The sequence below is a fragment of the Pan paniscus genome, chromosome 4 (assembly GCF_029289425.2).
Source record: "Pan paniscus chromosome 4, NHGRI_mPanPan1-v2.0_pri, whole genome shotgun sequence".
Lineage (NCBI taxonomy): Eukaryota > Metazoa > Chordata > Mammalia > Primates > Hominidae > Pan > Pan paniscus.
Genome location: NC_073253.2, coordinates 33,923,093 through 33,936,841, shown reverse-complemented (window position 1 = coordinate 33,936,841; position 13,749 = coordinate 33,923,093). Strand labels below are relative to the sequence as shown.

The following is a 13,749-nucleotide window of genomic DNA, read 5'->3' as shown; positions in this document are numbered from 1 at the left end:
TGATTAGCCAAAATTAAACTATCTATTCCCAACTCTCAACCCTCAATCCCACACAGCTTTCTGCTTTTAGAGAAATGGACAAATGAAAAATAAAATAAAATACCTAACAGTAAAAACAAAGCAACAATTCTGGAGTGTTAAAATAAGTTCTAAACACTGTCTTCTACTAGAAGAGTTAACTTAGTTATATGTGATTACCAAATGTTTCAAAAACATATGCCCGGGAGAATTTCACTGTGTTATAAGAGATTAGGTAAGATTGGAATTACATCCTGTGAAAACAACTAGAAAACTGGACAAAATATAGGAAGCATCTATTTTCACACCTACGAAAATAGGCAACACAGGACTGTGATCCCCAAGGCGGGAAAAACAATGAGAGGAGCACTGCGTTCCCAGGTTCTCAGGCTGAAGGTAATTTACAGTTAGGTTAGAGAAGGAAAACCTAACTCTGCTGAATTGAATGGAGCTAAAATTTGTGGGGTAGAGTACCAGAGAAGGAAGCTAAAAAAAAAGAGAAAGAATTCCAGAAATATGCCTGTGAGTCTTTGGGTTGATACTAACTGGACCATATACAGGGTGAAACCCCAGACAAGAATAGCTTCTGAGGAACAAGCAATTCCTGGGAAACTGTAACATGGACAATTCCAAGAACTCACACACAGCTGGGGATCTTTTGAGTTCTCTCCAGCCAGATTTCACTGAATATATAACACCTTCATAGACATAACAGAAGATCCCAACTTAGAAGACGGGCTAAAGTAGCTCTAAAGTAGAGTATTCTAAATCTTCCATAGAAGAGTTTAAAACGTATCTTTAAAGGCTCAAACCAATCTGCAAGTAACAACATCTTCCTGCCAGGAAAAGTCTGACACTCTTTTTAAAGAAATATAACAAAAGCCAGCACTAAACAATATAAAATTCACAATGTTCAGCATCGAGTAAAAAATATTAGATGCAAGAAAATTATTAGGTGAAAGGTAATATAAATAAAACAACAGATAACAGAAATGATGGAATAACAACAAAGGATATTAAAACAACAATTAAATATAAGCACCATGAACTCAGAGATTTGGAAAAGGAGTCAGCAATATCTTCTTAAAGGATAAGGCCAGATGTAAATATTTTAAGTTTTGTGGTCACATGGACTCTATTGCCACTACTCAACTCTGTCAATGTACTGTGATAGCAACACAGACAAAACATAAATTAATGGGTATAGCTGTGCTCCAAAAATTTTTATTCATAAAAACAGGTCTATAGGCCATAGTTTGCTGACTCCTAATATAGAGAAAAAGATGAAAATAATGAGGAAAGAACGGAAAATATAAAAAAATCAAAGTGGGACTTTCTAAGGTAAAAAAATACAACATCTGAAATAAAAAACAAACCAGATAAGATTAACAGCAGTTTAGTTAATGCAGGGGAAAAAGTCAGTGAAGCTGAAGATGACAAAAGAAGCTACACAGAATGTAGCATGAAGAGAAAGGAAGACTGAAAGAAGAAAAACGAACAGTATCAGTGACCCGTGGAACACTAACAAGAAGTCTAAAACTCTGTAAAGTCCAAAAGGAGAGAGAGCACAAAAGACAGGGAAAAAGTTTGAAGATATAATAGCTGAAAAAATCCACATTTCTTAGAAACTATAAATCCATAGATCCAGTAGCTCTAAAAACCCAAGCCATATCATAATTTACATAAGTCTGCTGCCAGGCTAGAATTCTATACCTACTGAATATGAACATCTTTTAAATATGAAGATGAAACAAACACATTTTTACACGAACAAAAGCTGAAAAAAGAAATGCTAAAGGAATATCTTCAGACAGAAGGAAAATGACACTAGGGAGAAATCTGGAGATACACAATACACAAAAGAATAAAGAACACCAGAAATGGCAAATATGTGGGTATATATATAAAATACTTCTTTTCATTTCTATTCTTTTTAAAAGATGATTGACTGTTTAAAACATAAATAATAACTATGTATTGTAGGGTTTACCTCCTACATATGTGCATGTAAAAGGCATGACAATAACGGCACAAAGGCTGGGACATGGGGAGGGAAGTGTGTATACTGTTATAAGGTTATTACACTATACTCAAAGGGATATTATATTATTTGAAGGTAGTCTCAGATAAGTTAAGTAGTCATATTGCAAACCCAAGAAAAACATTAAAACCAAAACAAATATGTATAGTTAAAACACCAACAGTGGAGATAAAATGGATTACTAAAAATTACTCTGCTCTAAAAAATGCAGGAAAAGATGGGCACAGGAAGAAACAAAGAACAGACGGAAGTAATAGAAGACAAACAGCCAGATGATAGATTTCAACTCTACCATATAGATAATCAAATGTAAATAGTTTAAATACTCCAGGTAGAAGGCAGAGATTGTTAGAATAAATAAAAAAATAGCATCCAAATATATTCTGTTTATAAGAAACCCACTTACATATATAAAAAGACAGGTTAAGAGAAAAATGATGGGGAAAAAAACACTAAACCAAAGAAAGCTTGTCTGGCTAAATTAATGTCAGACAAAGTAGATTTCAAAACAAAAACCAGAGGTAAAAAGGTAAACTTCATAATGATAAAAGGGTCACAACATCAGGAAGAGTTAAGAATCCTGGCAGGGCACGGTGGCTCACGCCTGTAATCCCAGCACTTTGGGAGGCCAAGGTGAACAGATCACCTGAAGTCAGGAGTTCAAGACCAGCCTGGCCAACATGGTGAAATCCTTTCTCTACTAAAAATACAAAAATTAGCTGGGTATGGTGGTGCACATGTGTAATCCCAGCTATTTGAGAGGCTGAGGCAAGAGAACCACTTGAACCCGGGAGGCGGAGCTTGCAGGGAGCCAAGATCGCACCACCGCACTACAGCCTGGGAGACAGTTCAAGACTCCATCTCAAAAAATAATAATAATAATAATACAGAAGACTTGAACAACGCTGTGAACCAAGTTAGGCTAACTGACATCTGCAGAATACTTCATTGACTATAAGCAACACATTCTTTTCAAGCACATATAGAACATTCACCAAAATAGTCCATATTTTGGGTCATTAAAAAAGTCTAAATAAATTTAAAATAATTGAAATTATACAAATTATGTTCTCTCTCTGCAAAGGAATTAAATTATAAATCAAAAACATAAAGATGTATCTGGAAAAGTCATCAGAGATTTGGAAATTAAACAACACACATCTAGACAGACTAGAGGTCAGGGAAGAATTTATAAGAAAAAAAGGACATATTTTGATGCAGGTAAAGCAATATATTGAAGAAAATTTTACGATCTTAAATGCTTATATTTGAAAAAAAGAAAAGTTTAATCAATTTCCCAAGATTCTACCTTAAGACACTAGAAAAAGAAAGGCAAATTAAACCCAAAATAAATAGAATGAGAATAATATAATAACCAACAGCAGAAATCAAATATATTATGCTAAGTAAAATAAACTAGACACAAAAGATTATATATACTATATCATTCCATTTATACAAAATACAGTAAAGGGCAAAAAAAAAAAAAAAGGGTACTAACCTGAAGTAAATGAGTGGTTGTCACAAGCTGGGGTCTGAGAGAGCTGATTGCAAAGGGGCATAAAGGGGCTTCGTGTAGTGATGGGAACATTGTATATTACAGTGGTGGTGATCCAACTGTATAACTTTGTCAAAGCTCAGCAAAATGTATACTTAAAATGGGAGAATTTTAATGTTGTAAATTATATCTCAATAAAACTGATTCTTAAAGACATATTCTAAGGACAAAAAAAACCCTCACACTCATATAATGTTCTCTTAGTGCAAATGAGACAATATCATCTATTAATAGTAATGCATCACACACCTTCCAGAGCGGGGAAGAGGGAAGAGACTGATCAATAGAGTCTGAGAATCCCCTGGAAGTGGGTTTGGCACAGAGCAGAGTTCCTGCTTGCTTTGGATTCAGGGAGAAGTCAGTCATTTATTTCTGCTCAGCAAATTAGCAGAGGGCTGGCCTCAGTTGTGGCAGGAAACTGAAATTGAACAGGATGACGCTAAAGGACATGTCCAGTTTGAAAAAGTAAAAATAAAAATGTTTAGTTGGCATCTATATTTAAGGAAAAAAAATCCAAGAAATTTCTACCAGGTGGTAGAAAGTATGACAAAATTTAGAGGCTGCCTGGTCATGATTTGCAGAGAATGAAAGAGAACAAAATTCTGCACGGCGGATCAGGCCTGGAAAGTCAGGGGAGGCTAGGGTTTACTTTCCCCAGCATCAGAAATCTGTGGTTTCAAACTCACTGGGTTTTATTTTTGTTTTCTTAGCTTTTAGATAAGCCTCCTTTAGAAATTCTAGCCTGTCTCAGGGAAGAGGAGGAAAAGGAGAAATGAAAAGGAGCTTTTTTCTATATTTGGACTGTCTATCAGGAGAATGTGTGGCCCTCAGGAGACAGGCCAAGCCCAGAGGCTCCTGTGTGCAAAGGCTAAGAGCCCCGCAGTTGAATAAACGCGTCCAGAAACACCATTTGCTGACAGAGCTTGTTTTCTTCACGAGCATTTCCTTTCTGCTTTCTTCAAGTGCTTTGTATTCTGCTTATTTGGATACTGCTAGAAAGTGAACACATCAGCCAGGCACAGTAGCTCATGCCTGTGATCGATCCCAGCACTTTGGGAGGCCAAGGTGGGCAGATCATGAGGTCAGAAGATTGAGATCATCCTGGCCAACATGGTGAAACCCCATCTCTACTAAAAATACAAAAATTAGTGGTGGCATGCACCTGTAATCCCAGCTACTCGGGAGGCTGAGGCAGGAGAATCACTTGAACCCAGGAGGCGGAGGTTGCAGTGAGCCGAGATCTTGCCATTGCACTCCAGCCTGACAACAGAGTGAGACTCTGTCTCAAAAACAAAAGCAAAAACAAAAAAAAAAGAAAGTGACCACATCAGGGTAAAGCCACCACCAACGGCATGGTTACTGTCAAAACAGTTGTTATAACTGAACTGTGTTCCCCCCTTCCAAATTCTTATGTCCTAACCCCCAGTACCTTAGAATGTAAATGTGGAAATAGCACTGTTGCAGATGTAATTAGTTAAGATGAGGCCAGACTGCGGTGGGGCAGGCCCCTAATCCAATATGACTGATATCTTTATAAAAAGGGGAAATTTGGAAGCAGACACCCACACAAGGAGAACACATGTGAAGATGAAGGCAGAGATCGGGTGATGCAGTGGAAGCCAAGAAATACCAAAGACTACAGAGAGCCATGGGAGGGTAGGAGAGCGGCATGAACAGATTATTCCTCCAGCCCTCGGAGAAACCATCCTTGCCCATATTTTGATGTAGGACTTCTAGCTCCCAGAACCGTGGGACACTACTTTTCTGTGTTTAGGCCACCCAGTCTGTGGTGCTTTGTTACGGCAGCCCTAACAAATGAATACAAGCTCTTCCATGTCTTCATGCCCAGAGATTGAAGGGACTGATCCTGAGCAACCTGGAAGGTGCAATATGAGATCCAGCAACTCCTTTCCCGCTAATTTAACCTGAATAGAGATCTCAAGAGCCCCTGAGAATCCAGTATTCACAATGGTAGAGAAAATAAAATCAAGTGGATGCGGAATAAAAATCTTCTAAATTTACCTTCTTACTAAAGTCCAGTTATCCTGCTTTTAAAAAACTAGTTAATCATGGGACTAGTTTCTGTCAGAGGTTGAGGGGATGGAGAACAAACAGAATTAGAATAATAGTAGAGTCAGCATAATTAAGAAATAAAAACCATGCTTTATAAAGAATTAAGACTGTCCTTTTCTCTTGCAGGTTTACTTTCTGTATATCCTTCTATGTAGAAATAGTGTACTGTATCATGTTTAAATGTGTTGGTTTTTTTTGTTGTTGTTGTTTCTTAAGAGACAAAGTCTTGCTATGTCACCCAGGCTGGAATGTTGTGGTACAATCAAAGCTCATTGTAGCCTCAAACTCCTGGGCTCAAGCAATCCTCCCACCTCCGTCTCCTGAGTACCCAGGGCTACAGGCACTTACCACTGTGCTGGCTAATTTTTTTTTTTTCTTCTTAAAGATTGGGTCTTGCTATGCTGCCCAGGCTGGTATGGAACTCCTGGTCTCAAGTGATCTTCCTGTCTCAGCCTCCCAAAGTGCTGGGATTATAGATGTGAGCTACCATGCCTGGCCATGTTGAATTTTAGCTGGGAAACAGTGGAAACATCTGCTGCTTATTATTTACCTGTGACCTGACTACACATTCCAGAGCCTTCTGAAATAGAGAATCTCATTAACTCCAAATATTAGTCTAGGCCTCCTGCTCTACCCTTTGTAAACAATGAAGAAGTGAGCACCAACAGGCAGATGTTTGAAAAGGTGCCTCTTACCTCCATGCTTGTGCTGAATGCTCTAGTAACTTTTGCTTTGATGGTTATAACTTGTCCAACTCTAGGGAAAAACAAACAAAAAACCTCAGTAGTTTTAGCACATTTCATTTCAGATAAGACTTAAAGATTACTTAAATGCATGCGATAAAGCAGTTCCACCTTATCATGCTCATAATTTTCATGCATGGGAAATTCAGGTTAATGATAATGGAAAAAGACAACACTTAAAAACAAAGGCCGATAACTGTAAACCACACTTGTGGTGTTAGGGGACCACCAATATTTAAACAGAAAAGAGACTTTGCAGAGATAGTGTGCGACATGACTCCAAATCGGCAACACATACTGACTATACAGCAGCTGTTTCCCCAAGAGAAGTTAAGGAAAATACACCAGCAAATCTATACAGCTGGTATTTACTTTTGAATGTTAGTTAATACATAAATGGACAAATATACAAAAAGGCAAGCAAGCAAACTGATCAGCTTCAGTAGGTTTGTATGGGCCCTCAATGATGCTAGGTGGTCTACTCACTTCCTACTATTATTGAAACTTCGATCATGTAACCTGAAGTTGTTCCAAAACTTTTGTATTCAGGCCCTTCAGTCAGCTCTAATTCCTTCCCCTTAGCCGAAGGTAAGAGGTAACCCAATAGAAGCCCCCTGGATTTTTCTTCCTTAACTTCAATGTTAAACTGCATTTGCACCTTTCTCTTTGCTCTTCTGTTTCAGGGAAAGAGGGATCTCTTGAGACCTAATCTCTTTCTTCACCTGTGCCATTGGTCCCATCCTCCAGTGGCCCTGTCCCCTCCCTTGTTGGCTCTGCCTCATCAGCTCTGTTCTCTTTTCTGCCTTCAATCTCTGCCTCTTCCCTGAATCTCCATCAGTCTATGACAATGCTCAAAGCTTCTCCTTTCTAAAATCTTTCTCTCAAACCTATTCTATCTCAAGTTGCTTTTCTTTTCTTCAATTCAAACTTCCTAAAAACATCGTTTATTTTTCTGACTTACACATTTCACTAATGTTTACTGAGTTAATTGGCATTTTACTGAGTAGTCCTGGCATTAAGCCAGGTCTAAAGATACAGTGATGAATAAGACAAAACTCCTGACTTCAAGGAGACCAATCTTTCCTTGGGATGCTGGGATGTAAATAGATAAAGTCCAAAAGATTACCAAGGAATTATTGATAATTCATTAACAATAAAAAATCCCTGTCATTAATTAAATGAAATTTAATGTTTCTCAGTGTGGCCATACTAATAACAATGACTACTCTTTATTGAATGTTGTGTGTAAATCAGGCACCATGGGATTTGCTGGCAAGATGGCCGAATAGGAGCAGCTCCAGTCTGCAGCTATCAGCGAGATCGATGCAGAAGGGGGGGTGATTTCTGCATTTCCAACTGAGGTACCCAGTTCATCTCATTGAGACTGGTTGGACAGTGGGTGCAGCCCATGGAGGGTGAGCCGAAGCAAGGTGGGTCATCACCCTACCAGGGAAGTGCAAGGGGTCAGGGGATTTCCCTCCCCTAGCCAAGGGAAGCCATGAAGGACTGTGCTGTGAGGAATGGTGCACTCTGGCCCAGATACTGAGCTTTTCCCATGGTCTTTGCAACCCGCAGACCAGGAGATTCCCTCCAGTGCCTAGGCCATCAGGACCCTGGGTTTCAAGCACAAAACTGGGCGGCCATTTGGGGAGACACTGAGCTAGCTGCAGGAGTGTTTTTTTCATACCCCAGTGGTACCTGGAACACCAGCAAGACAAAACCATTTATTCCCCTGGAAAGGGGGCTGAAGCCAGGGAGTCGAGTGGTCTGGCTTGGCAGGTCCCACGCTCACGGAGCCCAGCAAGCCAAGATCCACTGGCTTGAAATTCTCGCTGCCAGCACAGCAGTCTGAGATCAAACTAGGATGCTCGAGCTTGGTGAGGGGAGGGGCATCCACCATTGCTGAGGCTTGAGTAGGCAGTTTTACCCTTACAGTGTAAACAAAGCCACCAGGAAGTTCAAAGTGAGCAGAGCCCACCACAGCTCAGCAAGGCTGCTCCGGCCAGACTGCCTCTCTAAATTCCTCCTCTCTGGGCAGGGCATCTCTGAAAAAAAGGCAGCATCTCCCTGGGACAGAGCACATGGGGGAAGGGGTGGCTGTGGGCGCAGCTTCAGCAGACTTAAATGTCCCTGCCTGTTGGCTCTGAAGAGAGCAGCGGATCTCCCAGCACAGCATCCGAGCTCTGATAAGGGACACACTGCCTCCTGAAGTGGGTCCCAGACCCCTGTGTATCCTGACTGGGAGACACCTCCCAGTAGGGGCCGACAGACACCTCATACAGGAGAGCTCTGGTTGGCATCTGGCAGGTGCCCCTATGGGACAAAACTTCCAGAGGAAGGAGCAGGAAGGAATCTTTGCTGTTCTGCAGCCTCTGCTGGGAATACCCAGGCAGACAGGGCCTGGAGTGGGCCTCCAGCAAACTCCAGCAGACCTGCAGCAGATGGGCCTGACTGTTAGAAGGAAAACTAACAAACAGAAAGGAATAGCATCAACATCAACAAAAAGGACATCCACTCAGAGAACTCATCTGAAGGTCACCAGCATCAAGGACCAAAGGTAGATAAACCCATGAAGATGGGGAGAAAACAGCGTAAAAAGGCTGAAAATTCCAAAAACCAGAATGCCTCTTCTCCATCAAAGGATCACAACTCCTTGCCAGGAAGGGAAAAAAACTGGATGGAGAATGAGTTTGATGAATTGACAGAAGAAGGCTTCAGAAGGTGGGTAATAACAAACTCCTCCAAGCTAAAGGAGCATGTTCTAACCCAATGAAAGGAAGCTAAGAACCTTGAAAAAAGGTTAGAGGAATTGCTAACTAGAATAACCAGTTTAGAGAGGAACATAAATGACCTGATGGAGCTGAAAAACACAGCATGAGAACTTCGTGTAGCATAAACAAGTATCAATAGCTGAATCAATCAGGCAGAAGAAAGGATATCAGAGATTGAAGATCAACTTAATGAAATAAAGTGAGAAGACAAGATAAGAGAAAAAAGAATGAAAATAAACAAACAAAGCCTCCAAGAAATATAGTACTATGTGAAAAGACCAAATCTACGTTGGATTGGTATACCTGAAAGTGATGGGGAGAATGGAACCAAGTTGGAAAACACTCTTCAGGATATTATCCAGGAGAACTTCCCCAACCTAGCAAGACAGGCCAACACTCAAATTCAGGAAATACAGAGAACACCACAAAGGTACTCCTTGAGAAGAGCAACCCTAAGACACATAATTGTCAGATTCACCAAGGTTGAAATGAAGGAAAAAATGTTAAGGACAGCCAGAGAGAAAGGTCAGGTTACCCACAAAGGGAAGCCCATCAGACTAACAGTGGATCTCTCTGCAGAAACCCTACAAGCCAGAAGAGAGTGGGGGCCAATATTCAACATTCTTAAAGAAAAGAATTTTCAACCCAGAATTTCATATCCAGCCAAACTAAGCTTCATAAGTGAAGGAGAAATAAAATCCTTTACAGGCAAGCAAATGCTGAGAGACACTGTCAGGGCTGCCTTACAAGAGCTCCTGAAGGAAGCACCAAACATGGAAAGGAACAACCGGTACCAGCCACTGCAAAAACATATCAAATTGTAAAGACCATTGACACTATGAGGAAACTGCATCAACTAACAGGCAAAAGAACCAGCTAGCATCACAATGACAGGATCAAATTCACACATAACAATATTAACCTTAAATGTAAATGGGCTAAATGCCCCAATTAAAAGACACAGACTGGCAAATTGGATAAAGAGTCAAGACTCATCAGTGTGCTGTATTCAGGAGACCCATCTCCCGTGCAAAGACATACATAGGCTCAAAATAAAGGGATGGAGGAATATTTACCAAGCAAATGGAAAGAAAAAAAAAAGCATGCTAGTTTCTGTTAAAACAGACTTTAAACCAACAAAGATCAAAAGAGACAAAGAAGGACATTACATATTGGTAAAGGGATCAATTCAACAAGAAGAGTAACTATCCTAAATATATATGCACCCAATACAGGAGCACCCAGATTCATAGAGAAAGTTCTTAGAGACCTACAAAGAGACTTAGACTCCCACACAATAATAGTGGGAGACTTTAACACTCCACTGTCAATATTAGACAGATCAATGAGACAGAAAATTAACAAGGATATTCAGAACTTGAAATCAGCTCTGGACCAAGCAGACTTAATAGACACCTACAAAACTCTCCACCCCAAATGAACAGAATATACATTCTTCTCAGCACCACATAGCACTTATTCTAAAATCGACCACATAATTGGAGGTAAAACACTCTTCAGCAAATGCAAAAGAATGGAAATCATAACAAACAGTCTCTCAGACCATGGTGCGATCAAATTAGAACTCAGGATTAAGAAACTCACTCAAAACCACACAACTACATGGAAACTGAACAACCTGCTCCTGAATGACTACTGGGTAAATAACGAAATGAAGGCAGAAATAAATAAGTTCTTTGAAACCAATGAGAACAAAGACACAATGTACCAGAATCTCTGGGACACACTTAAAGGTGTGTAGAGAGAAATTTATAGCACTAAATGCCCAGAAGAGAAAGCAGGAAAGATCCAAAATCAACACCCTAACATCACAATTAAAAGAACGAGAGAAGCAAGAACAAAAAAATTCAAAAGCAAGCAGAAGACAATAAATAACTAAGATCAGAGCAGAACTGAAGGAGATAGAGACATGAAAAACCGTTCAAAAAAGTCAATGAATCTAGAAGCTGTTTTTCTGAAAACATCAACAAATAGATAGACCCCTAGCCAGAATAATAAAGAAGAAAAGAGAGAAGAATCAAATAGACACAAGAAAAAATGATAAAGAGGATATCATCACTGATCCCACAGAAATACAAACTACTATCAGAGAATACTACAAACACCTCTACGCAAATGAACTAGAAAATCTAGAAGAAATGGATAAATTCCTGGACACATAAACCCTCCTAAGACTAAACCAGGAAGAAGTCGAATCTCTGAATAGACCAATGACAAGTTCTGAAATTGAGGCAGTAATTAATAGCCTACCAACCAAAAATAGTCCAGGCCCAAATGGACTCACAGCCGAATTCTACCAGAGGTACAAAGAGGAGCTGGTACCATTCCTTCTGAAACTATTTCGAACAATAGAAAAAGAGGGACTCCTCCCTAACTCATTCTGTGAGGCCAGCATCATCCTGATACCAAAACTTGGCAGAGACACAATAAAAAAAGAAAATTTCAGGGCAATATCCCTGATGAACATTGATGCAAAAATCCTCAATAAAATACTGGCAAACCAAATCCAGCAGCACATCAAAAAGCTTATCCACCACAATCAAGTCGGCTTCATCCCTGGGATGCAAGGCTGGTTCAACATACACAAATCAATAAACATAATCCATCACATAAACAGAACCAATGACAAAAACCACATAATTATCTCAATAGATGCAGAAAAGGCCTTCAACAAAATTCAACAGCCCATTCATGCTAAAAATTCTCAATAAACTAGATATTGATGGAACGTATCTCAAAATAATAAGAGCTATTTATGAGAAACCCACAGCCAATATCATACTGAATGGGGAAAAGCTGGAAGCATTCCCTTTGAAAACTGGCATAAGACAAGGATATGCTCTCTCACCACTCCTATTCAACATAGTGTTGGAAGTTCTGGCCAGGACAATCCGGCAAGAGAAAGAAAGAAAGGGTATTCAAATAGGAAAAGAGGAAGTCAAATTGTCTCTGTTTGCAAATTACATGATTGTATATTTAGAAAACCCCATCTTCTCAGCCCAAAATCTCCTTAAGCTGATAAGCAACTTCAGCAAAGTCTCAAGATACAAAATCAATGTGCAAAAATCACGAGCATTCTTATACACCAATAACAGACAAACAGCCAAATCATGAGTGAACTCCCATTCACAATTGCTTCAAAGAGAATAAAATACCTAGGGATACAACTTACAAGGGATGTGAAGGACCTCTTCAAGGAGAACAACAAACCACAGCTCAAGGAAATAAGAGAGGACACAAACAAATGGGAAAATATTCCATGCTCATGGATAGGAAGAATCAATATCATGAAAATGGCTATACTGCCCAAAGTAATTTATAGATTCAATGCTATCCCCATCAAGCTACCATTGACTTTCTTCACAGAATTGGATAAACTACTTTAAATTTATATGGAACCAAAAAAGAGCCTGAATAGCCAAGACAATCCTGAGCAAAAAGAACAAAGCTGGAGGCATCATGCTACCTGACTTCAAACTATACTACAAGGCTACAGTAACCAAAACAGCATGGTACTGGTACCAAAACAGATATATAGACCAATGGAAGAGAACAGAGGCTTCAGAAATAACACCATACATCTACAACCATCTGATCTTTGACTAACGTGACAAAAACAAGCAACGGAGAAAGGATTCCCTATTTAATAAATGGTGTTAGGAAAACTGGCTAGCCATATGCAGAAAACTGAAATTGGATCCCTTCCTTACACCTTATACAAAAATTAACTCAAGATGGATTAAAGACTTAAACATAAGACCTAAAACCATAAAAATCCTAGAAAAAAACCTAGGCAATACCATTCAGGACATAGGCATGGGCAAAGACTTCATGACTAAAACACCAAAAGCAATGGCAACAAAAGCCAAAATTGACAAATGGGATCTAATTAAACTAAAGAGCTTCTGCCAAGCAAAAGAAACTATCATCAGACTGAACAAGCAACCTATAGAGTGGGAGAAAATTTCTTTAATCTATCCATTTGACAAAGGGCTAATATCCAGAATCTACAAAGAACTTAAACAAATTTACAAGAAAAAAACAACCCCATCAAAAAGTGGGCGAATGATATGAACAGATACTTCTCAAAAGAAGATATTTATGCTGCCAACAAACATAAGAAAAAAAGCTCATCATCACTGGTTATTAGAGAAATGCAAATCAAAACCACAATGAGATTCCATCTCACGCCAGTTACAATGACAATCATTAAAAAGTCAGGAAACAACAGATGCTGGACAGTATGTGGGGAAATAACGCTTTTACATTGTTGGTGGGAGTGTAAATTAGTTCAACCATTGTGGAAGACAATGCGGCTATTCCTCAAGGATCTAGAACTAGAAATACCATTTGACCCAGCAATCCCATTACTGGGTATATACCCAAAGGATTATAAATCATTCTACTATAAAGACACATGCGCACGTATGTTTATTGTAGCACTGTTCACAATAACAAAGACTTGGAACCAACCCAAATGCCCATCAATGATAGACTGGATAAAGAAAATGTGGCACATATACA

The 13,749-nt window shown here is 39.4% G+C and overlaps 1 protein-coding gene across 1 annotated transcript in view; it reads right to left on the bottom strand.

The window, feature by feature from the left end:
* Positions 1 to 13,749, bottom strand: part of ACOT12 (acyl-CoA thioesterase 12) — a 65,327-nt gene that overhangs the window by 35,371 nt on the left and 16,207 nt on the right. Inside the window, exon 3 of the mRNA XM_003822259.5 lies at positions 6,386 to 6,446. Within this exon, the coding sequence (XP_003822307.2) occupies positions 6,386 to 6,446 (61 nt within the window). The remainder of the gene's footprint in view (positions 1 to 6,385; positions 6,447 to 13,749) is intronic.